The sequence below is a fragment of the Marmota flaviventris genome, chromosome 15, assembly GCF_047511675.1.
Source record: "Marmota flaviventris isolate mMarFla1 chromosome 15, mMarFla1.hap1, whole genome shotgun sequence".
Lineage (NCBI taxonomy): Eukaryota > Metazoa > Chordata > Mammalia > Rodentia > Sciuridae > Marmota > Marmota flaviventris.
In genome coordinates this window covers 10794425-10817047 of record NC_092512.1, presented here as the reverse complement: position 1 = coordinate 10817047, position 22623 = coordinate 10794425, and the positions used below count along the sequence as shown (strand labels likewise).

General features: G+C 42.7%; 1 protein-coding gene across 1 annotated transcript in view; it reads right to left on the bottom strand.

Annotated features, from left to right (window-relative positions):
• Adcy8 (adenylate cyclase 8) overlaps positions 1-22623 on the bottom strand; it is a 216858-nt gene that overhangs the window by 119990 nt on the left and 74245 nt on the right. Inside the window, exons 3-5 of the mRNA XM_027947608.2 lie at positions 14582-14712; positions 10149-10260; positions 2310-2437 (exon numbers count right to left, since the gene is read on the bottom strand). Coding sequence (XP_027803409.1) covers positions 2310-2437; positions 10149-10260; positions 14582-14712 — 371 coding nt within the window. The remainder of the gene's footprint in view (positions 1-2309; positions 2438-10148; positions 10261-14581; positions 14713-22623) is intronic.

Sequence of the window (22623 nt, the reverse complement as noted above, 5' to 3'; positions counted from 1 at the left end):
CTTACCCAAACAAAGCAATTATTTAAATTGATGAGGTCTAGTGATAAAAGATCCAAATGCCATATTTCAGCCTCACAGCACCAGCCCCTCATTGTCTTTCTGGACTCTGGGAATTGATGCTAGGATCCTAATTCTCTAAAGAAATGCCAGAAAGTGAAACAGAGTCTCAGAAAATGTGTAGAAAATACCTTAAACTGGGTTTTGGTTCTGACAACAAAGAAATAAAGTGACCATAAGATCCAGAAAACCTACTAAATAAATAGTTTATTATCATTACATTTTAATATTTGCAACATAATATTATGATGGTCCTAGACTTTATAACTTCTATCAAGCTTTTTTCCAAATGGGAAAAGTACTTTTGAGCTGAATAAAAAAATTACAACTTGTGTAAGTGACAGTTGGTTAAAATTATAAAATTTTTGATAAAATTATGTAGCTGGGATTCTCTTTTGCACCCCTTAATGTGCAAATATTGTCCACCAGCTATACCTCCAACTGCATCCCTTGACAATAAAACTCTAGAAGTCTGAGCCAATTATAACCAAGGCTTGACGAAAATCAGAAATCCTGGTAGTTTCTCTGTGCTATCCTTTCTTGCTAACTAGAAAAATTAATGCTGGACCTCAAGTTTCCTACATTATAATCAAGGAGTTGTTTGGGTATTAATAGACTCTGACTCATATAGTTAAAAAATAAACTACCAAATTGTCTTATCCCAAGGATAGAAAAGCAACACTTAATAAACTAACAAAAAAGATGTCCTTGAATTATTTCAATCTATCCAAATTTCACTTTTCTTTCCAATCCCCCAAATTCCAGAAAGGACATAAAATAGTCCAGAGGAATAAGGTCCTCTGTAGAAAGAGAAGTGATCATACTCTAAGGATCTTAAAGATTTTTGATGTTAGATGTTCATTTCTTTTGCAAAGTCATCTCTCATTTCTCCTTCTTAAGGTCAAGATACAAACTGGTGTAGAAAGTCTGTAGAAAGTTTAACTACTTAAATGAGATTTTTATGTTGTTACAAATCACAGCATTTCAGAAGTGATAGCGATTTTGGAGATGTTTGGTCTTATTTTTTCATTTTATAGGCAATAAATCCAAGCAATCAATAGATCCAATCTCCCTATGGTCTCTAATAGGCAAAGATCCCTGGAAAATGAGCTTATGACTGCATTTCCAGGGCATAACACAATACCTGACTCATGGTGCAGCTCAACAAACCTTTCCACAAAGCTACCCACAGATTGAGTAAGATTCACACACCTACTTAGTTATAAAAATCTCCTGTCTTCTTGGTGTCAGTCCCGTTGCCTCTCTTGAAATCAGTTAGAACATTATCACAATTCATCCTTGTTGTTTGGGAAGCGCTATCAAGTGCCCAGATGAACAGTTAAGATCATGTGCAGCCTTTTCCATTTACCAAAGGATGACCAAAAAGAACTTTGAGTTGGAACCTGAAAGCTGTTCTCTCCACAGTCCTTAAGAAAAGTAACTCCACATGTCTACACAAGAGAGGGACATGGTAGAGTGGACACTTGAAGCCTCTATATTCACCTATCTACTTGGTCTTGAGACATATGATCTTAAGACAATCCTGTAGATAATCCATGGACAATCCTGATTTCTCCTTATAATTTCACATTGGCTTTAAGATAAAATGCAAACTCTTAACATTGCTGATGGGTCCTGTAGGCTCTGGCTGTTCCCAGACTACTGTCCATCTGTCACCCTCTTTCCACCTCAGGCCTCACCAGCTGCCATTGCAACATATCCTGATTTCCTCACATGTCTAGCTCTCCACTCTACCATATCTATCCTCAGGATCCTGCTGCTATCTATCCACATTTTAAGAAACAGTTTAGACATCTCTACCCTGCAAGCCTTCTCCAACATACCAGATTGAATTAGCTGCTCCTCTTCTATTTCCCTTAAGCACCTGGACTTTGTCACACAGCTTATTGTTCTGAATTGAAATTATACATTTCTAATAACTCCACTATGCATTAACCTTTCTGAAGGCAAAGGCTATGTTCATCTTGTTCCTTTATCTCCACAAGAACACCTATGATACAAACTTGTGGCACAATTAATTGAAAGTGAAATTTAGTTAGAAAATAGTAAAGCTAGCAGATCCATTGGGTTCACAGAGGAGAACTAATTAGTGTGTAGTTTTTGAGAGAGAAGTCGAAGGGCTCTGGTTTTCACCATATACCATCAAATACTGCAAAGGACAGATGGGGTAATGCATCTTTCTCACTATGCACATTGAAGGGCTGGGTAATATGGAGGGAATCACAAGTTACCTGATGGTTTTAATCATGCTGAGTCCCATTTCAACACAGCAGTGGGCATGGTCCTGGCGGGGCTCAGGAAGTCCAGAAACACAGTAGTAGCAATCTCCCAGGATTTTAATGCGGAGGCAGTGATGCTCCTGAAAGGAACAGAGTGAGAGGGAGAGGGCTGTGTCAGCAGAAGTATCAGTTCTTCAGAAAGCCTGGGGAAAGGTGGAAGGAGGGTTAGGTAGGCTGCATCTTGGGGCCAAGGGTATCCACCATTAAAATGTAGTTCTTTTATTGCTGTTGTTTGGGTCTGAAATGTACCCCCAAGGCTCATGTGTGTGTTAAAGGCCTAGTTCCCAGCTTGATGGTGTTGGGAGGTGCTGGGGACTTAAAGAGGTGGGGCCTGATGGGATATCTTCCAGCCACTGGGGGTGGGGGAGGGGTGGCTACACCCTTGAAGGGATCCACCACTTCCCAACTGCCATGAAGTAAAGAGCTTGCTCTTCCACATGCTCCCTGCCATGGTACGTTGCCTTGCCACAGGCCCCAAAACAGTGAGTCCAGTCAATCAGGGTCTGAGACTCCTCACACTGTGTGTCGACATAACTATTTTCTCTTCATAGGTTAATTATTTCAGGTAGATTGTTACAGTAAGGGAAAGCTGACTAAGTATTCTTGGATAAGTGGTTGGGTCGGAATGACCTCTGAGATGCCTTCTGGATCTGAAGTCATAGGGACCTATGGCTCTCTAGCTACATGAGGAAGGGGGTCTCCTTGGGATAGCAGGGTCCCAGGGGAAGAGAAGGGGAATTGTTAACTGGTCCCAAGGACCACTGAGAGGACAGCCAGGATGACACACTTGAAATGCCAAGCGGTGTGCATTGTGCTGCTGTCCTAATCTCATTGAGGGTTTGGGTAACAAATGGATGAAATGAACCTCCCAATAAAAATGAATGAGAATCAGAACTGGCTCTGGTGCTTCCCTGTCTGGGTTAGATTTCCAGGGCCTCACCCACCTTCCTAAATGGCACAGATGCAATCTGCAGGACTCTAATAGCACACACAGCCACCTCAAAATTATTTTTAGGAGCTTGGGTTTCCTGTGTATTCACTACCTCAGTGCAGCTCTACTTCTGTAGATAGTTAACCACGAGTTCTAATCGATAAGGGGAACTCAACGCTTTCAGTTGTTTCTTCCAAGATTGCTAGAGTATTGTGGCTGGAGTGGAGCTTAGAGAATACCTTGTCCACCGGGGTTGGTAGTGCCCAGGTTTGTGGGGTCCATGAGATAGTTAAAAAGGAAAATATCAGAGGGCTTGGGGGACTGTCATAAGGTACAATTTTTAAAAAATTGCTTAAAAGCCATGAAAAATCCATTAACAAATGCCAAAAATAATGATGCAAATATTCTCTCTAGCCCTATCACTTTATAAAAGCAAGAACACATTAAGAACAACCCATTTAACATAATAAATGAAAGACATGATTTTTTTTTTGTACCAGGGATTGAACCCAGGGGTACTTATCCACTGAGCCACATCCCCAGGGATTTTATTATTATTTTTTTTTTAATTTTAAGACACAGTCTCATGAAGTTGCTTAGGGCCTCACTAAGTTTCTGAGGATGGCCTTGAACTTGTGATCCTCCTGCCTCAGCCTGAGAGATATATTATTAGAAAAGATAAATTCTTTACTTAATTTAATTCTTTACTTAAAATAATTTAAATTAAATTAATTCTTTACTTAAATTAATTTAATTTATAAAATCTTATTACATTGCTCCTTTTTTAAATTTCATTTTGTGCCCACAAGTTAGAATTTTTGTCGATAAAGGAGAATTTGAGGGCCAGTGTTGTGATTCTTTAGTCTGATTTTTATAGATCAAAACAGTTTGGAAGGCAGGGTTTGATGATTTCATCTATGAATGGTCTTTTGAGATCTGTCTCCTTGTTGGTTATGGCTATGGGAAGGTATGAGGGAAAGGGACTTAGCAGAAAATGTTTTCTTTTTTTTTAAATATTTATTTATTTATTTTAGTTTTTTTCGGCAGACACAACATCTTTGTTTGTACGTGGTGCTGAGGATCGAACCTGGGCCGCACGCATGCCAGGCGGGCGTGCTACCGCTTGAGCCACATCCCCAGCCCCCAGCAGAAAATGTTTTCATCTGAAATAAGACATCTGCATTCTGGTCAACTTTACCAGCTGCTTGATGCAGTGGAGACGTTCAACCACTGATACGGGAGTTTCAGTCCTTCATATTTAGCAGGAGCCCAAATAATCCATCTTATTGTTGATGTATAATAGAGTAAGGGTGCATTCACTTATCAATGACAATGACAATCTGGAAGTAGCCTTCCCTGTGTTCAATATTGGTCTCCTTATCTTTTCTCTTGGCACTTCACAATAAAATTTTGAATGTGGCAAGATGAGAAGATAGCATGTTTATTTTACAGATATGAAAGTCGCAGTATGAGGGATATAAAAAACCTCTTGTCCCCATAGAAGATGCTTAAAATCACCATCTGGACCAGATATGATAAAACCACTCTTAATAAATAATATTTTCACAAAAACTGAGGTCAGAGCATTCTGGAAAAATCTAAGTGGGGCCAGGAACTAATGCTATTGAGCATGGGCCATGGGCGTGACTGGCAATGTACTGAATGTTACATTTATCTCATGACCACCCTGAGGCATGTGGCATATTATAGACAGGAGTTCCAGGAGGTCAGGGTCACACAGCAAATTATAGGCAGAAGTGGAATTCCAGTCCACGCCTGACTGACTTTGGGGCTCCACACTCTCCCTTTACAAAACTTCAAGAATTATGGCAAAGTCCAGGTGGTTAGAACGCCTCACAAAAATATTTTGGAAAGAGAGGGTGTGAAATGATTTTCTCATCTTCTGGGACAAACACTAGACAATGATATGAAGGTGTTCATGTTCAGGGTCGACTTTTCTTTCAAACCAAAGGTGAAACCTGGTAAATTCCTTGAAAATCTGTAGGCCCCAAATAAATGGGTCCTCTTTCTCTCTGCTTATATATTATATAGAATATATTTTTCATATAAAACAAAATATACATAATATATACTACATATTTCATATATAGAAATATGGAGAAATATCTAAATATCCACACATATAGGGATATATATATATATATATATATACACACACACATACATACACACACACACACACACACACACATGCAGGAAGCCCAGCTTCTTATCTGTCAAGTTCTGCAATTTCCAAACACATTTTTCTAATCACATAAGCTGTGAGATGTCATAACAGGATTTTTCAAGCAAGTTTTTTTTTCCTACCAGAAAATTCAAATAAATGCTGCTCAGCTGCTTTGGAAAAAGATATTTAAAAAGAAAAATATAGTCAGGTGAGATTTTCTTGTGGCTTACCAAGTTAATCTTATAATCTATTTCCTCCCATCTTGATGTCTTTGATGTAAAAATCTTGGAACAGTCTGAGGAGTTTGCTAAACCACCTATGTAGATAGTGGATAAAATTGGGAGATGCAGGCACCAAATTATCAAAGATCATCATATTTTGGAGGGAGGTAGATATTCACCTTCTGTGTTAGCTATACCTTTAATGTTTGAATTTTACATAATGAACAAGTATTATTTTAAAAAATAGAAAAAAAATTGTTAAAAAATAAAAAAAGACTCAAAAACATTAATGCCATCAATGTTCTTTATAAAAAGAGTTCTATGAAGAACCACTACAGATTTTATGGTGCCGTCTAATTGTAATCCCACAAGTAAGACATGGATACACTGTCCTGGTAAAAGTTAAAGCACAGGTGAGGTTTCTGTCCCCTTGGAAGGCCCCTTGTTCTCAAATGGGCACCCTGGCAGCCCGCTCCCTGTCCCTCCTCAGAGGCTGCTATGGACACAACTGCAGACACATTCTTTACATCTGAATTATTCTCCATGTTCTTTAGCCGTATATTTGGCATACTATGTTTCTAGATCTGAAATATGATATTTTTCATGCAACAATATGTCATGAAACATTTCTGTGTTGGTATACAGGATGCTCAGTCTCATTCGGGCATTGATTACTTTTGCATAGTGATGGGTTTGTTTCTTATTTTTACAAATTGACATTGCTTCCCATTTTGATGGAAAATGTTTTAAAAGGTTTAAGGTATAATGATGGCAATAGTATAACAATTAGTGTGTCATTTGTCTTAAGGCCTTCATAATACCTTCCTGATTTGGATGGGGAAGGGATAAGTAAAGGCCTTACTTTATTAAAAAAAGATCAAAAGCAAAAGTTACCAAAGTGTGTCAAGGGAACTATAAAAAGTACTCCATGTTGAGCAGCTTGAGTCACAGACACTGAAGAATTCAATCAAATTAAGAAGAACTTTCCTAGAAGACTTTGAAGTTACCCCTGTGGTTTAATAATGCAGTGAATATAGGGTACTGTGTATGCCATTGACAGGTGAGATGGGTTTTCTCTGATCTCTCTGTAGCAAAAATTTATAGCAAAGGATCAAGACAAAGCAACCAGGGAGCATTTAGAGCCACAGAATTTTGGTGTTAAGATACACACACACACACACACACACACCCACACACACACAAATGCAAATCTTAACCCTGTTCATACAAAAGCAGAAATTGTAACCCAGCTGATGAAGTTACTTGCCTAAGGCTGGGGACAGAATAGCTTTGTCAATCCAAAGTGAGTAGAACTATTCTCACTGCAGTTTCTCAAATCTTTCCAAGGACATTCCCCTGTAATAGTAGGTACTGAGGCACCTGGGGCTGAGGTAGGGGTAGTGGAAAGAGGGTTGGATGTGAGGTATGTGAGTATATAGGAATACTGATTTTGAGCTATTCTGCACTAAGGCACTTCACCTGCACTGTTAATCTTTCCATCCTTCAAATTATAATAGGAAATGAAGACTCAGCTAAACTGCTCTGGGTCATTTGAATCAAGAGTACACTTGAATCTCACCCGCCATGCTGCATGTTGAGCAGCAACACCTTTTTGACGTCTTGTCCTTGTACCCTCCACTTGTCTGGGGAGTGGCTTAGTGATTAAGAGCAACCCCCTATGCTCAGTTGGCTTGGGTCTCAATCTCACACACACACACACACACACACACACACACACACACACACAATCTCCTGAGGCTTCTGGATAGATTATTTTACTTCTTTGAGACTCAGACACCACCCAGGGAAAGCACTTAGCACAGGACAACACATCCCCCAGGGGTCACCATGTTTAATATTCTTATCAAAACCAATAATATGTTGACTCCATCATATGTCTCTGTTTTATTTGATAGACATTTTTTTTCATTAAGATATTTTCATTAGTCTCAGGCCCCAGATGATAGATGGTGACTTCTTGTACCCATTGGTACTTGTTTGGCTGTGTGTCCCCACTTCACTCCAGCCCTGCAGGTTGTAAAGGATCACCAGAGTGAAAAAGATCAAGCTCAGAGCAAAGTCCCCATTCCTTAAAATGCTGCACTCTACCCTCTGAGATTTTCTTCTTCTTTTCTTCATCCATCTCATTTCTCACCAGAGCTCCTGTGCCCTTTACATGCTAGCAAGTTTGAGCTTCTTCTAGTTCTCTAAACAAGCAGTGTGTTTTCACAGATCTCTGCCTTTGCGCAGTGTCTGAGCCTAAAAGGCACTCATCTAATCATATGCCAGAAAGGCTCCGCTGTGGCTCCTGGCCCAGCCTGCATGGGGCTTCCTCTCTGGATGCTGCCAGATTACTGTCCACCCCTCAAGTATGGATGACTCCTTCCTAACCCCCAGGACATCTGTATTAGTTATTTCTTGGGATGCACTGCTTAATAAGATCATTGTCTTATTCCCTTGCCAGACTCTGAGCTTTCTGTGGGAAAGGACTGGCTTTGTCTTCCCAGAGTCTTGTATGGTGCCTGGCACCTGCAAATACTGAATAAATGTTGGTTGAATAATGGATTAAATTTAACTTTGCCACCTTTTCTCTGGGTCTATGGGATTTACTATGGCACCAGAAGTTGACTTTGATCTATCCCTCATCAAAAGGCTATTTTTGTTCATCTTTACATCTTTGAGAAAAATATTCAGAACCATAAAGAATGAAATAATTCCATGTAACTAATACCAACCATCCCCAATGCATAATCAAAAGAAAGGGTATACCTGCTTTTCCCCAAATGTCTAGTCCTCCAGGTAAACCCCACTACTGGGCGGGGACCTCAGGTTCACCTCCTCCCTCTCCGGACTCCTGTCTGATGGCTGTCCAGTGGCTTCGGCTGGCAGTTCGGGTTCCTTAGCACCCCCCGTTTGCCTTTGGTTGACTGTTCATGGCTGCTTACCTTTCACTTTCCCTCTAGGCTCTCTTCTGCTTTCTCCACACATACAGAAAAACATCTTTATTCTTACGCTCTCCTCGGCATAAATCAAACTTTCCTGATTTCTTCACCTTGCTAACGAGTGTATACAGTATGTACAATAACAACTTCCCTTTTGCCAAATGTGTACAGTCACGAAACCACCACAATCAAGACACAGAGCGCTACATCACTCCCCAAGTCATCCCTTTGCTGCTGTGATCGCAATCCACGCTCTCCCAAGCCAGCACGATTGCAACCACTTACTCTGTTTCCTGCCTCTGTAATTTTGTCTTTCACAGACTGTATCATAAGTGGAGTCACAAAGTTATCTACTTTGTATCTCATGTCTTTCACTCGGCATATTGCATTTGACAGTCATTGATGTGCATGTATCAGTGGATCATTCTTCTTCTTTTTTTAAAATAGCAGAACAGTATTCTATTGTGTTTGTTTATCTCATTTCTAGGATTCAGCTTATGAGTCACTTTCTCCAGGAAGTCATCTCTGATCTAAGGGCTACACGTTGCCTCTGTGTTTCCACGGCACCCAGGCTGGCTTTCTTCCTGGCACACTGCACACTCCACTACCTATTTATGTACTCCTGGCCAGAGTCAGCTTCAGGAAAGGAAAAGGTGCTTTCTTCATTCCCGTGTCCCCATCAGAGAGCACTCTGCGCAGCACCTACTAGCTGCTCAAAGGCGAATATGAGGGGATGGATCTCCTTGGAGTGAGGCAACCTTGGAACAGGACATTTGGTATTCTAAAACTGAACTCCCACTTGATGCAGTCTTAATTAATTCTCACTATAGCCCATGAAGCTGGCACGATTGCATACACTTCACAATGCAGATTAGAGCCCAGAGCCCACTCTGAATTACAGTGTGATAATGCTATCCCTCAGGAACCCGAGTGGCTTCAGGATTAGAAATATGTGTTTTGATAGGAAACGTTCATCTCCTTTCATTTGTTTTCTATCTTAGCTTTGATTAAGCCAGCTGAAAAATGAAGGCAGTGTCTAGTTGGCTAAAACAAAGCTGTCAAGTTAGGTTGAACAAAATGGTGGTGGGATGGTCCAGCAGATTACTGGGTCTTGAAAACAGGCAATTCATTGCAGATGGCTGGGGTTGGCTAGGAAACTGCAGGTGGCCATCACTGTATGCACAAACACCGAGCCTGCAGCTGGATGGCACCTGGCCACGTGCAGGGGGAAATAATGATGAGGGAACAGAAAACAGAAAAGACCAGCATGACTGTCACTCAGTCAGCTGTCTCTCAATTGGGAAAATTAATCTGACAAACCTCCCACCCGAGACCAATAAATAACTAACATCAGTCCCCAGAATGTGAGAGGGTCAGGGGTCCAGGCCCGGGGACAGGATGCAGAATGGTAATGGCATTGGTGATGAAGGCTGAATCTTTCTCTTCCCTCATTCCACATGCAGTACCACACTCCTACAGAAGACTAGGAGGGAATTAAATTCAACTCACATGGGCCAGTCGATCAAATCTGGCAAAGAGCTCGTTGAGCATCCTGACCAGCTCCTGAGCGGACAAGGTCGTAGAGAGGTTGGTAAATCCTTTAACATCTGCAAAAAGAATACTAAACAGGGAAGGGGTGGGGGTGGGAGAAAGCATATTAATATTTTAATCTGTTCTGGGAGAAACATCAACTCCATCCAAATAAATCAAATGTCTTTGTGGTCTGAGATTTTTGCTCTTCCTGCCATGGGAGGCAGGAGGAATGTCTTGGTATTTAACAAATATCTCAGCAAGGAGAGGCTACTCAGATGATCAGGAAGGACAGTGGGTCAGCTGAAGGTCCTTCTGAGTGGGATGGGGGATGTAGGCAATGCAGACTCCAAAGGAATTGTTCAGTGTAAATAAATTGCTTTGTTGTGAAAAGCACAATGAAACTTCATGGGTTATGTCTATATTTTTTATAAATATCAGTAATGTAGATGCCATGAGCACATTGCAGAACAGACTCCAGGGCTGGGGAGAACACAGAAGCTCAGCAACTCAAGCCCAGTGACATGTACTCTACCCAACATGGCAGGCAAATAGTTAGACTTTCTCCAAAATGTGAGCCCTGCTGGCACAGTTGGCAGGCTTCAGACAGAATGATCAATCACCGAAAACTCTTACATTTTCATAGATTTCAGCAAAGTGATGACTTATTCTACACTTATGGCTTGGTAGAAGGGCAGGAGCAGCCCTCAAGAGCCTCCCAGAGCCTGCACTGCATGGGTACCATCTTGGCTGGTCTCTCAGGTTACTCTGTGAGGCAGGCACAGTGCTCTGCAGTCTGGATCTAAGGACGTGAAGCTCAGAGAGGCAAGGAGACTTGCCCACATCTCACCAGTGGCCTGTGATATAGCTGGGATTGTCCACTGAAGGACACTGCTCCACTCACCTCACCTCAGGGACCTCTCAGAGGAAGGATGGGATCCCAAACAGGATGCTATGTTTTATCGTTGCTCACATTTTAGCTTCTCTGAAACTTCAGAGGTTTCTTTATATACCATGCTGTACCTGGTCTTTAGAACAGCACTGTCTCTTTTTGGTATCTATTAAAATCTGTGACCTCATTCACGCTATGACTCTATATTTATGGAGACCTCCCTGGACATAGCCAGCCACTCCATCACTAGTCTCCTGCCTGCCTATGCCCCGCTGTCAAGGCATTTAGTGGAGTAGAGTCATGTGTGGCCAAGTGTGCTCCATCTATTATGTAAATAGAAGGAAAAAGTCACCTCTGGGTCCCACCTACCCAGTACACAATTTGTCTGGCCTTATTACACCTGTATCCTGAGTCCAGTCAACAGAAATACCAAAATTAAGTTCTTTTCAGAATGTGGGTTTGGCCACCCCTGGCCTCTCCTGGGGATTGTCAGAAATGCAGAATCTGAAACCCCTCCCAACCCACTCATCAAAATTTGCTTCAATAAGAGTCTCCCTTGATTGATGTGCACGTTACAGACATAGAAGCACTGGTTTAAGTCAGAGCCGTACATTAACCGGTTGGTGGTTGAAAGGTCAGAGGTCAAGGCTAGGGACTTTTCTCAAGCTGCCAGGAGATATTAGGCTTAAGGTCATCAGGTCTCTGATTCTTGCTATAAACTTGTTGTCTTCCAGTGGAATGGAACACACCCTTTGCTGACAGGAGGCACCAAAATCAACACTTAGAAATGCACTAGAGACAATTTTTAGGGAAAGGTCATCAAAGAAACACACACACAAACTAAAAAAAGCCACAGAAGAAAGAATGAAGGAGGCGGGTTGCTGTGAAGAGGGCGACAGCACTGGAAATAATTTCAAGATGGTTCCCCACTCTGCAGCAGTTTGCTTTGGGGGCTGGGGAGGGGGTGTAGCAGCCCGTCTGGCTTTGTTCTCAGACAGCGGCTCAGGACCGTCCTCCTCTGCTCTGCTTTCCTTGCCTCTGGTCTTATTTTAGCACCCAACAGCTTGGTCTCAGGCAGAAGAGCCCCCTCTGCCCCTTGTGAGGTTGTCTCCCCAGCACTGAGCCCCAACAGTGGGCATCTTGCCACCACCGCCCCTAGCAGAGCCCTGGTGGTAGCTGCCCCTGCCATTCTTCTCCCTTGGAAACCGCTCTTCTGGCCTGGTGCAGGAGGCAGGGCAGGAAAGGGGATTTTAATTCAGAGTGTTGTGAACTTTGGAACAGGGTCTGCAGAGTAAGATGTTTAAAATACATTTTCAGGCTTGCAGGGACAGAAGTAACTTGGGCTGTTTGGGATTATAGGAAGCACAGAAAGAAGGACAAACACATTGGTTGTGGCACTTGATGGTGTGGGTGTGTGGGCTTGTTATTATTATTTTCCTTTTTGAAGGTAGTTTGTTCTTCCCTCTTTCTCCATGGCGACAGGCATTTTCATCTGCCATTTATATTATTTTATTTTTATATATTTATATAACACATATACATTTATATCTTATTTATTTATTTTCTTCCAAAAGAGCCATCCAATTTCTGATCTCTCTAGGGACCGGCCTTTATCATCAAGCCACTTTGCCACCAAAGAAGGAATATGGAAAGTCATCAGCACATACCACAGCTCTGCCCTCACTTATGCAAAACTCATGTCTTTTAAATTTTCTTTTTTTCCATTTGGCTGACCCTCTCAGGTAAGGACAATGAGGATCCCTTCTTCCAAAAAGGCTTCTCTACCCACCCCAATTGCCCCACTCCCCACTGCCCTGCCCAGGTTTGCCTCTTTTTACAATCAGCTAGCACTCTGCCTTCTTAATAGAATTGCAGTGTTGATTGAAAGGTGCTACTGTTAGACAACTGGTATCCATGATCTCCTATTTTCTACGGAACTGATGCTAGCTCTAGGGTGCATCTCTATTGGGGTTGCTTTCTGACAAAGAGCTGCTTGGCAACCTCAAGCACCCACATCAGTGCTGTTAAGTGCCTACTAAAGGGTTGTGTCAGAATCAAGATCGCCATGGGATGGTGATTTGAAATATGAGTCCCTGCATCTCAGGTGTGAAACCCTTAGAGATGCCAGAAAGACTTGTTCTTCCTTCCTACCAATGTTGGAAAGGAAGGAACGGTATATGTTGTCAATTTTTAGAACCGTTCAATATGTGGAATTTTACCCAAGATTTGGGAAATTTCCACATTAAGATGTTTGGTAGGAAAGAAATACGATATTAGGGTGTAAGCTGAAAATCCAGAAGCCTGCTCTCCCAGCACTTACAGAAAATGGGCTTAGCCAGTGAGCACATCTGCCCTAGGGCTTAACATGAGGTGCAAAGAAGTTGCAGGGAGCAGATAGTGGGAGTAAGGAAAGGCAGAAATGTCCAGTTTCTGCAGGAGGAACAGCAGCACCCTGTGTCAGGGGACAGAGATGAGCAGCACAAGCAATGGACTGTTTGGAGACAGTGGTGGTGGCATGCCAACTCCTGGTGCTCTGGTGTGACTGGTCTTGTGGCCTGGTTTTATTCCAGCCCAGGTCCCCAGCCTGCTTCTCTTGTGATTCTGTAAGCTGCCACACAGCATTTTAAATATACTTCTTTTAAATCAGCCAGGGTTGAATTCTTGGACTTACAACTAGGAAACGTGTCTGAAACAACCTACAGCGTATCTGGCTCAACGAGATGCTGACACCTGTGTTACCTATGCATCTTCAAACATGTAGTCTACCTAAACCTTGCACAGTGGTGATTAAAACATCCATTTTACAAAGAAATATCCTGAGACTGAGTTAAGTACACTGCCTAAGTTCTCACAGCAGACTTAAAATCCTAAAGCTGGTTTTCCTCACTATGAAGTCTAAGCCAGGTATAGCGTATTCCTGGGCACACAGAGACACTCACTGTCAGATGGACTGATTACATAGATGATGGATGGGTGAATTAATGGGTAGGTGGATGAATGACTGGATGGGTGAGTGAGTGGGTGGTTGGGTGGATGGATGGGTAGTGCGTAGAGGGATGATTGGTGGATGGATGCAAGATGGAGGATGGTTGGCCAGCAATATATTTGCAAAGGAAAAGAAGTTGTAGTCTCTGTTTCAAGTTGTTTAAAGATTCTTGTGAGGAATATAAGGAGGCAATCCATGTGATTATTCCTCAAGCCTCCAGACTGCATTTTGAGATTATTTTTCCAATTGTAGTCTACAGAGCTTTTTCCTTTCCCACTGGATATGTAGCAAGCCTCCTCTAGGGGAGCCAGGCAGTAAGTCAACTAGCAAATATAATCAAATTTTCTGACATTCTTCTGCAACCTCAATTTGGAAATGTAAAACTCTGATGAATAATCACCACTTAATGAATTAATCAACCAAATGAAGAAAGGCACTGACATTCATGCAGACAGAGTCACAGCAGGACACTGAGAGCAGCCAGGCGCACACAGATCACATGGAGAACCAGGGCAAGGGCTCTGAGCTTCTCACCTGACGTTCTCATAGCGGTGGATATAGATGCGGTGGAACTGGTGCTGCAGGTGCTCATCCTCCACATTGGTCATGTCGTTGATCATTTCCAGGACCACAAAGCGAGGGAGCACAGATAGCACAAGCCGCTCCTGGAAGAAGCAGGGAAGAGGACCAGTTTCATTAGCCTGGCTATCGAGGCACTGGTGGGTGGGAGGAGGGTGGAGAAGGCACAGGACTCTCAGATGAACTGCTCAGGGAATTGCTGGTTTCATAGCATTCTATGAACATGGCCAGTGTCTTTTGGTCCAGGCACTGGGCTGGGTGATGACATGATTCAAATCAGGGATCAAGAATGACCTTTACTGGGAATTGGTGTCTAAATTGACCTGAATGATTTTAATGAGCCATCCCTGTGTAGGGCAAGTCCAGGAAGTCCTCCTGTAGGGCAAGGAGAAGTCTAGGAACAGAAAATGGTAACTACAAATGTCCAGAGGCAGCAAAAAGCAACCCTGTAATTGGAAGGTAGCAATCAAAGGGTGTGCTACAAACTATGAGGAAGGAGGTGTAGGTAGATCTTGTAGCTTGAGATGCTTGCATCTAATTCAAACTGTAAATGGAAGTCATGAAGTGGTGCTAAGCAGAAAGGTGACATAAACATTTTACATTTTAAAAGATCATTCGGAGCACAGTTTGAAGCATGAATTTGGGGAAGGTGCCTGAGGGTGGAGGCAGGGAGATTAACTGGAAAGGTTTCTGCTGAGGTCCTGGTGAGAGATGTGGTAGAGATAAGACTCACAGGACTGGCGACCTACTGAGATGGATGCAGCCTCCATGATGGGTAAGTTCTGAATTTGGGTGTTGCAGCAAGTGTGCTCTAACTATGGAAACAGGGAACAGAGAAGAAAGCAGGCTTAGGGGGCACTACCTCTTTATAAAAGATGAGAAGAAGTGAGACATGCAACCTGAAAGTGGGATCCAAGACCTGAAAGATAATATTCTTTTGTTGGGATTACCATAGTAGAGAAAAGCAAAGTAACTGGTTAATTGACAACAAATTAAATCCTAGGCCATCTTCATGTTATGGAAACTGGGCAAGAGTGTAGTGTGACCTCTGCCACATGGTTTGCTGCGGGGAAGACTGAGTGCGATACAGATGCATTTTAATCTCCATAGTTTCTCATCTTTGTAGTTATATTTGCATTTTAATAGCTCATAATTATGCATGGATCTTCATAGTTATGTATGGAACTCCATCCATTCACTTGTGTTTATCACACAACTCTGAAAATCAGCACAAGGAAATCTTTTCCTTCAGTGGGCAGACTGAGTCTGGAAGAGATTAAATGCTTTGCACAACCCTAGCAGTTAGGATGCTATCTCCTAGCCTGTTATTCCTTGCTGGGATTCTTAGTGAAATGGGAAAAGCCCTGGATTTTAGTTTGATAGAGCAGTTTGGATCCTGGCCCCATTGCAAACTAGAAATGTAGCATTAGGTGAGCTCTGTCTTCTCTCTGTGCCTTAGTTCTACAATTTGACAAATAGAATACTACCATCTATTTCACAGGGTTACTGTGGGAATTCAATGAAGTCAAATATGCGAGGGTCCTGGCATTGTTCCCTTCTCGCCCCTTGCCTCATGCAAACGACTTATGAATGAAGTGGCTGCTGAGTGTCCTATGATGGTGTTTTCCTCTCTTGAGTACTGTTCTGTAGTGGGACTGAGAGGTGTGCCTCTTGCAAATGCCCCTACATCATGTCCCCTTCATGGTCATTAGTGCTCCTTGTCAGCTTCCCAGGCACTTGTGGCCCTGTTCACACAGTTGCTGCTCGAGGGGTGTAGGTGCTAACATGAATGTGAAGGGCACTACTTCAGTGCCCACAGTTGGGGTATTAACTGAAGACATCCTCTGCCGCACTTGGGACAGCCTGCATAGAGGGGCAATGAAGCTGGGACCCAAGGTGCACACACCCTGGGACCAGTTTAAGCAGGCATTATGCTTTCACTAGTGTTTTGTCACAGGGGATGTCTTAGACTGGAGTGACAGGAAGGGGGAAGGCTTGTGTTAGAAGGTGAATGGGACCCAGTTGAAAAGGTTGTGAGCCCATGAAATGTTGCAAGTGTGTGTTTCAGGGTGGTGGTTGGGGGATAGAGACAAAGAGATACAGAAACACATTCACTCTCAACATTATTAAAAAGAAGTTCCTATATACCACAATTTTTCATATCTCTGTTTGTATATAAGGTAATGCAAAAAAAGAGTACATGTATAATGGTATAAGTTGGTGTGAACATACTTTATATACAGAGATACGAAAAATTGTGCTCAATATGTGTAATAAGGATTGTATTGCATTCCACTGTTGTCGTGTATTTAAAAAGTAAATTAATTAATTAAAAAAAGTTTCTTTCTGAAATTAAAATCTATGGACATGTTTATGAGGCTCTCTCATGAGTCTGTACTTTAGCCATCCATCAGAATGGCGTGGGGGCTTTGTCAAAGTGACTGTGGCTGCCCAATCCTCTGATCCTCTCCAAACTAGTTGAATTGAACTTCATAGGAGTGATCTGGCAGGGAGAGTTTTTTAAAGCTCCTAAGGGTTTGGGGTACCCAGGCAGGTCTGGGAATTGCTGGCCTCCTCTGTCAAGTACTTCTAGGCACATAATGGTACTCAAACTTCACTTAGTTTGGCAAAACATGTATTTGCAGAAAAGAGCAAAAACGTGGGATTAGTAAACTGATCACTTGGGTTGTCAATAGCAAGAGATCAAGCCAGGCTTCTGATGCACACAGCACTCCTTCTGGTCTATCCCTATAAATGTGTTCTGTCCCCTCTCACCCCATTCTTGAGGCTCTTTAAGAGTGACTCTACATTAAGGCAGCAGGTGGGATATTCCTATGATATGGGCTAACAGTGTTCAATGAGACCTCAGGGAAAGGAAGGCCCACTTCTCCAAGGATGATAGGGGAGAACTTCATGAATGAGGGTCCCTGAAAAATGGGCATGATTTCAAACATTTTTTTACTAAATATTATATTCATTTGATGAATATTTATTGAAAATATTCTACATTGAATTTCAGTTCTAGGAATAGCAACAACAGAAGCAATGAGAGAGGGAAGACCCTAGAGGGTCCGGGGTGGCACACCTGGATTGCATCCTATAAGCAACCTTGTATGTGGCTCTAAGAGCACACACTGTGGACCAGCACTGAATCGGGAGCTTCCTACAGTCTCTTGTGCACTCCTCCATAACTATGGTAGGGATGTCTCATTGTAGATTAGCAAAAGAGGAAACTAAAGACCAGAGAGGCAAAGTCACTTCCCAAGGTCACATAGGAAGGAAGCACCAGTGTCTGGCCTATCAGACTCCAGAGTTTCTGGAAACTTCTCCTCACCTTACCAGAGAAATCTATTTCTGAAGAAACATTCCTCAAAGCCTAATTCTCCAAAATCGGAAATCTAATTACCATGAGCATGTCTATGGTTAAACAAAGCTGCATGTGATACTCAAGGATTTATTTACTTGAACGCTTTAATGTCAGCAAATGAAAATCAATCAGTGTAGTACTGTTAAAGAAAATGGATGAAAATATGCAAGTGATGCCCAGAATTTTCACCATTCTATATTCTGTATACTAAAAGCACTTTTTAGAAAGAAGTTGAGGAGTTTTATAACTGTAAAAATGACACCGTGGTGGGTCTTCTTTTATGGAGCTCCACTGCTTCTTAGACTTATGGACACTGCATTGGATCTCATGATAAGAAGAAATGTGTCAGAAGCACGTAAGAAAAAGCAATCCATACAATGCTACCAACATGAATCAATGCAAGTTACTGATGTGGAAGGAAATCCACAGTATATAGCTAAGAATAAGGTGTATGGATGGTGTGACCCCAATCACGTGCTGCATACTGCACATCTAATTACGTCTCCAGGGGAGTGACCAGATTATTAACAAAGTATTGTCTTGGTGAACAATTTCTTGATATCTTTGCTTTCTTCTTAATGTGATATTTTTACAATAAATACATTTTTTCAGAAATAATACAATGATCTTATAGTTAATTAAAGAAAAATAATTCATCTAAAGTTTAAATCCAGGAAACCAGATGGTTGCCTCTGTGGATCACACAGTTAGCTCTGCCTGCCTCCTGGTTAATCCTTGTTTTCTTCCTGCCCTCAACACACTGTAGGATCCTGTAGGGTGGGAAAATCCTGTCCACCTTGTGTCCTCTATGCTGCGTAGATCATACACTATTTATTGTGACACTGAGCATGTCACCACAGTGCATGCCACAGTCCCTCCTGCCTGGGATGCCCCAATTAGCACACAGACTCCTACTCTTCTTCAAATCTTAGGGCAAATCTCATTTCCTTGCTGAAGGGGATTAGTCATTCCCTCCACTATCATGTCCCTTTGCGTGGATCTTTCTCAGCATTTGTGACACCACATGGTGCCAGTCTATTTAGGTTTCAGTTGGTCAACTGAGCTCTTTGAGTTTATCTTTTTATATTCGAGGCCCAAACACAATGGCTGGCAAAAAGAGACTTCAATCAATGTGTAAGTAATGAATGAGCAAACAGTGTCCGGTCTGCATAGGAGACACTAGAATAAATCAAGTGAGCCTGTAAAGGGCCATTAACCTCAAATGATTTCACACCAGTAGCCCCGAGGGTTTTGAGTCTCACCAATTACTAGGACAAGATTTTCATTTCTGAACTCCCAGTCCTGAGGTGGCTGCTAGATTTAGTCAAGGGGACGGCTCAGAAGCCCCTTCCCTTTATGTTGGAGCTGAATGCTGCAGCGGCTTCCAGGGAAAGCTGTGGAATGACCCCTCCTGGAAGGCACCTGGGGGGGCAGCAGGTCCATACCTTTTCTCTGCATCGTAACACGCAGGAAATGTTATCATTAGGGAGCAACAGCATTATGTGGGAGCACACACAGCATTCCCCTGAGCCCACAAAAAGGTGTGAACGGATCTGCTTATAATGAAGCATGATTTATATGCAAGTGGGTGGTGAAAACAGCCATTTCAAGGGATTGAAACTCCCAGTTTATTAGTAATCACAGATAATTGAAAACATAATAATAAATATAGCTCTCTTTTTTTGAGGTTTTTCTGCCAAAGTCACCTTCTCGTGGTGGAGGCCTTCCCTTAGGTCCAGATCCAGGTGGCCACGTATGCCAGGCTTATGGCTTAGTGGGCTCCTTTCATGTTTTATTGATTTTTTTCTTCCCGCAGCCATCGTTATTTAATTTTCTATAGGTTTCACTTATTTATCTTTTTGTTTTTTATCTGTCTATCCCATTTGGTCCAGGAGGGTGCACATTTTATCTCTTGTTCAGCATAATAATGCTGGTGCCGAGAAAGATACCTGACACTTATTAGGCCTCCCGCGCATGTTAGTTGTATGGTTTCTATAATAAAAAGTTTATTTAATTGACTTGTTTTTAATCTTTTGTTTCACAAAGAATAATTGCAAAGTAAGAGTATATAATACTATAAATTTGAAAAATAAACCTTATTATACTATTAGTTATTAAAATATTAAACTAAACCAAAATATATATTGACATAAGGTAATGTGTTGTTCTCTCTTTGAATATCTTTCTGGAAGACTTCACAGATACCATCACTTTATCTGTCTTTTGAGTTAGTAAGTACAATGCTGATCCATTGCCAACAACAACGTCCATGATAGTTTTCCTGCTTACGGGCAAAGTGGGTAGTGTAGACACACATTTCACACATTCTTCATTTAACATTCTGCCTTATGAAAAATTTATCTTTGTATGAAATTTAAAAGAAACTAAAGTAGCTGCAAAACTATAATTTACAATTCCTATAACAATACCTGAAGGTAAGCACTGCAGTAGGTAGTCAGTCAGCACAGTGGGGGGCAGGGTAGAACCCAGTCCTGCCTTGTCATGGGGGAGACACAGATATTAATCAAACAGGTTAAACAAACAGATTACTCCTCTGCAACGAATGCCAAGGAGAAGACATGCTCAGTGAACTCAGGCCACAATGGAGGATTAATTGGGATGGCTGATTAGTTGAAGCATGTATGTGTGCATATGTGTGTGTGTGTGTGTTGTATGTGCACGCGTGTGTGCTGGTGGGTGTGGAATAGCATACTAAGAAGAGAGAAGAGCATATGTTGGGCCTGGTAGAAAAGAAGGCACAGCATGTTTGAGAAGTCAAAATAGGGGCCATGGCTGGAGTCTAGTTGGGTAAAGTGAAGTGGCGTGAAGTGAGGGGACACAGACAGGCGGAGCCTTGTTGATCTTCATCCTGGGAGTGATGGGAAGCTACTGAAGTGTTTTGCTCAGGCATCGAAGACGTGATCAGATATTTTTAAAAATATCATTTCAACTGGAATATTGAACAGAGTAGATTCAATGAAATGGTGCTTATGAGGAGAGAGAGGCATGAAAGCAATTAAATGGTTAATGCAAAACATCCAGGCAAGAGATAAGAACAACTTGGACTGAGATTATGGCAGAAAATGTGGGCACATTAGAGGGGTATTTGGGAAACCTGTATGAGGAATCATGAAAGAGGGCAAGAGGGGTGTCCAGGAGGACTTCTGAGTTTTTGGATTTGTCAAGGATGGGAGCAGGACTTTCCAGGGACAGGTCTTAAACTTCCCTCTGGAGTGGGGAGAGGAATGAATGTTAGGGATGCTCTGTGGAACTTCCCTGCATTCCCCAGTGCCAGATGTCACCAATGGACTCCAACACTGACTGCAGCCCAGCTTTAGAAATAGGCTGCAGGCATTACTGGGTGAATGGAATGAACGAAGGGAGTGAAACCTATTTATTAGTCATCCTTGAGCTATAGTCATCAAGCAAATCAGGGTCCTTGGCTGACTTTTTGTCCGACCTTAGGCTGCATGGAGAAGAATAACCACCTATGCACAGGCGAAAATGGTACAGCCCGAAGCAGCTTGGTGGTGCTCAGAATGGGGGTGGGTATCTCCCTTCCCCCAGGGATGAAGGCAGACAGAGGATGAGCCAGCACCAGAACTTATACTGACAGTGTATGCAAATTTCAAGTAGGGGACAGGTGAGAGCCTATCTTCGAACAACCCGGGAGTGGGAGGTGGTGCAGGAGTCAGTGAGTGGAAACCAGGGAAGGCCAGAGTTGGGTCATGTGACTGTATGGCCAGGGCTTTGATGGCTCTAGTCAACACAGCTGTGGCAGGCTGCTCCCACAGACTGCTGACATGGTTCTGGTTTTAACACAGTTCCTGGTCCCAATCATGCCATTTCCTGAATCTAAACCCTGCAGTTCTTAGAAGAACAGCCAGGCCCCTTAGAACACCTGCTGGTGACTGCTTCAGGTTCCAGTTACTTCTTACCCACTCTCCTGCTCCCCTGCTCCTGGCTTGTAACACAAGGAGGGTCTTTCCCTTCCTCAAAATCCCCCATCGCATTCTTGACTGCGAGTCTTCTCACCTGTCCTTTGGGTCTCCATTCTGAGGTCCCTTAACGTCCCATCCTTCATCAGATCTAGGTGCTATTGCCCTGCCACACAGACTCTTCTGTCCCTCAATTTCCCCTCTCGAAATGCTCATCACACACACTGGGTTGTCTGTCTCCCTGACAAGACTCTGAGTGCTTTGAAGACAGTGACTTCGTTCTGTTCCCCTCTGGATCCTCAGCGACTTCCTCAATATTTAAAAGCCGTAAGTGCTAAATAAATATCTGCTGAACAAGCTGGTGAACTCCTGAAAGGCAGAGCTCATGTGCAGCTCAAGACTGCATCCTCCATGGGCGTCAGCACCACCCCCGACATAGAAATTTCCAGAACTATCTGTTAGAGTCTCTAAGTGGTGTTGAGAGCCACAGCTGAAGGGGCCCCAGCAAACTTCCAGCTGCCAGCAAACTTCCAGCTGCTGGCTGATGATTGGCTCACAGCGGCCCCAGCAACATCTAGCTGATTGGCTCCTCTGCGGTGATGCTCATTGGGCTGTTTCCCTGCCCTTTCAGACCACGGAGCTGCTCTTTGGGGGACTTTTTTGGCTCCGCCCACGTGACCCAGCCAATCGGC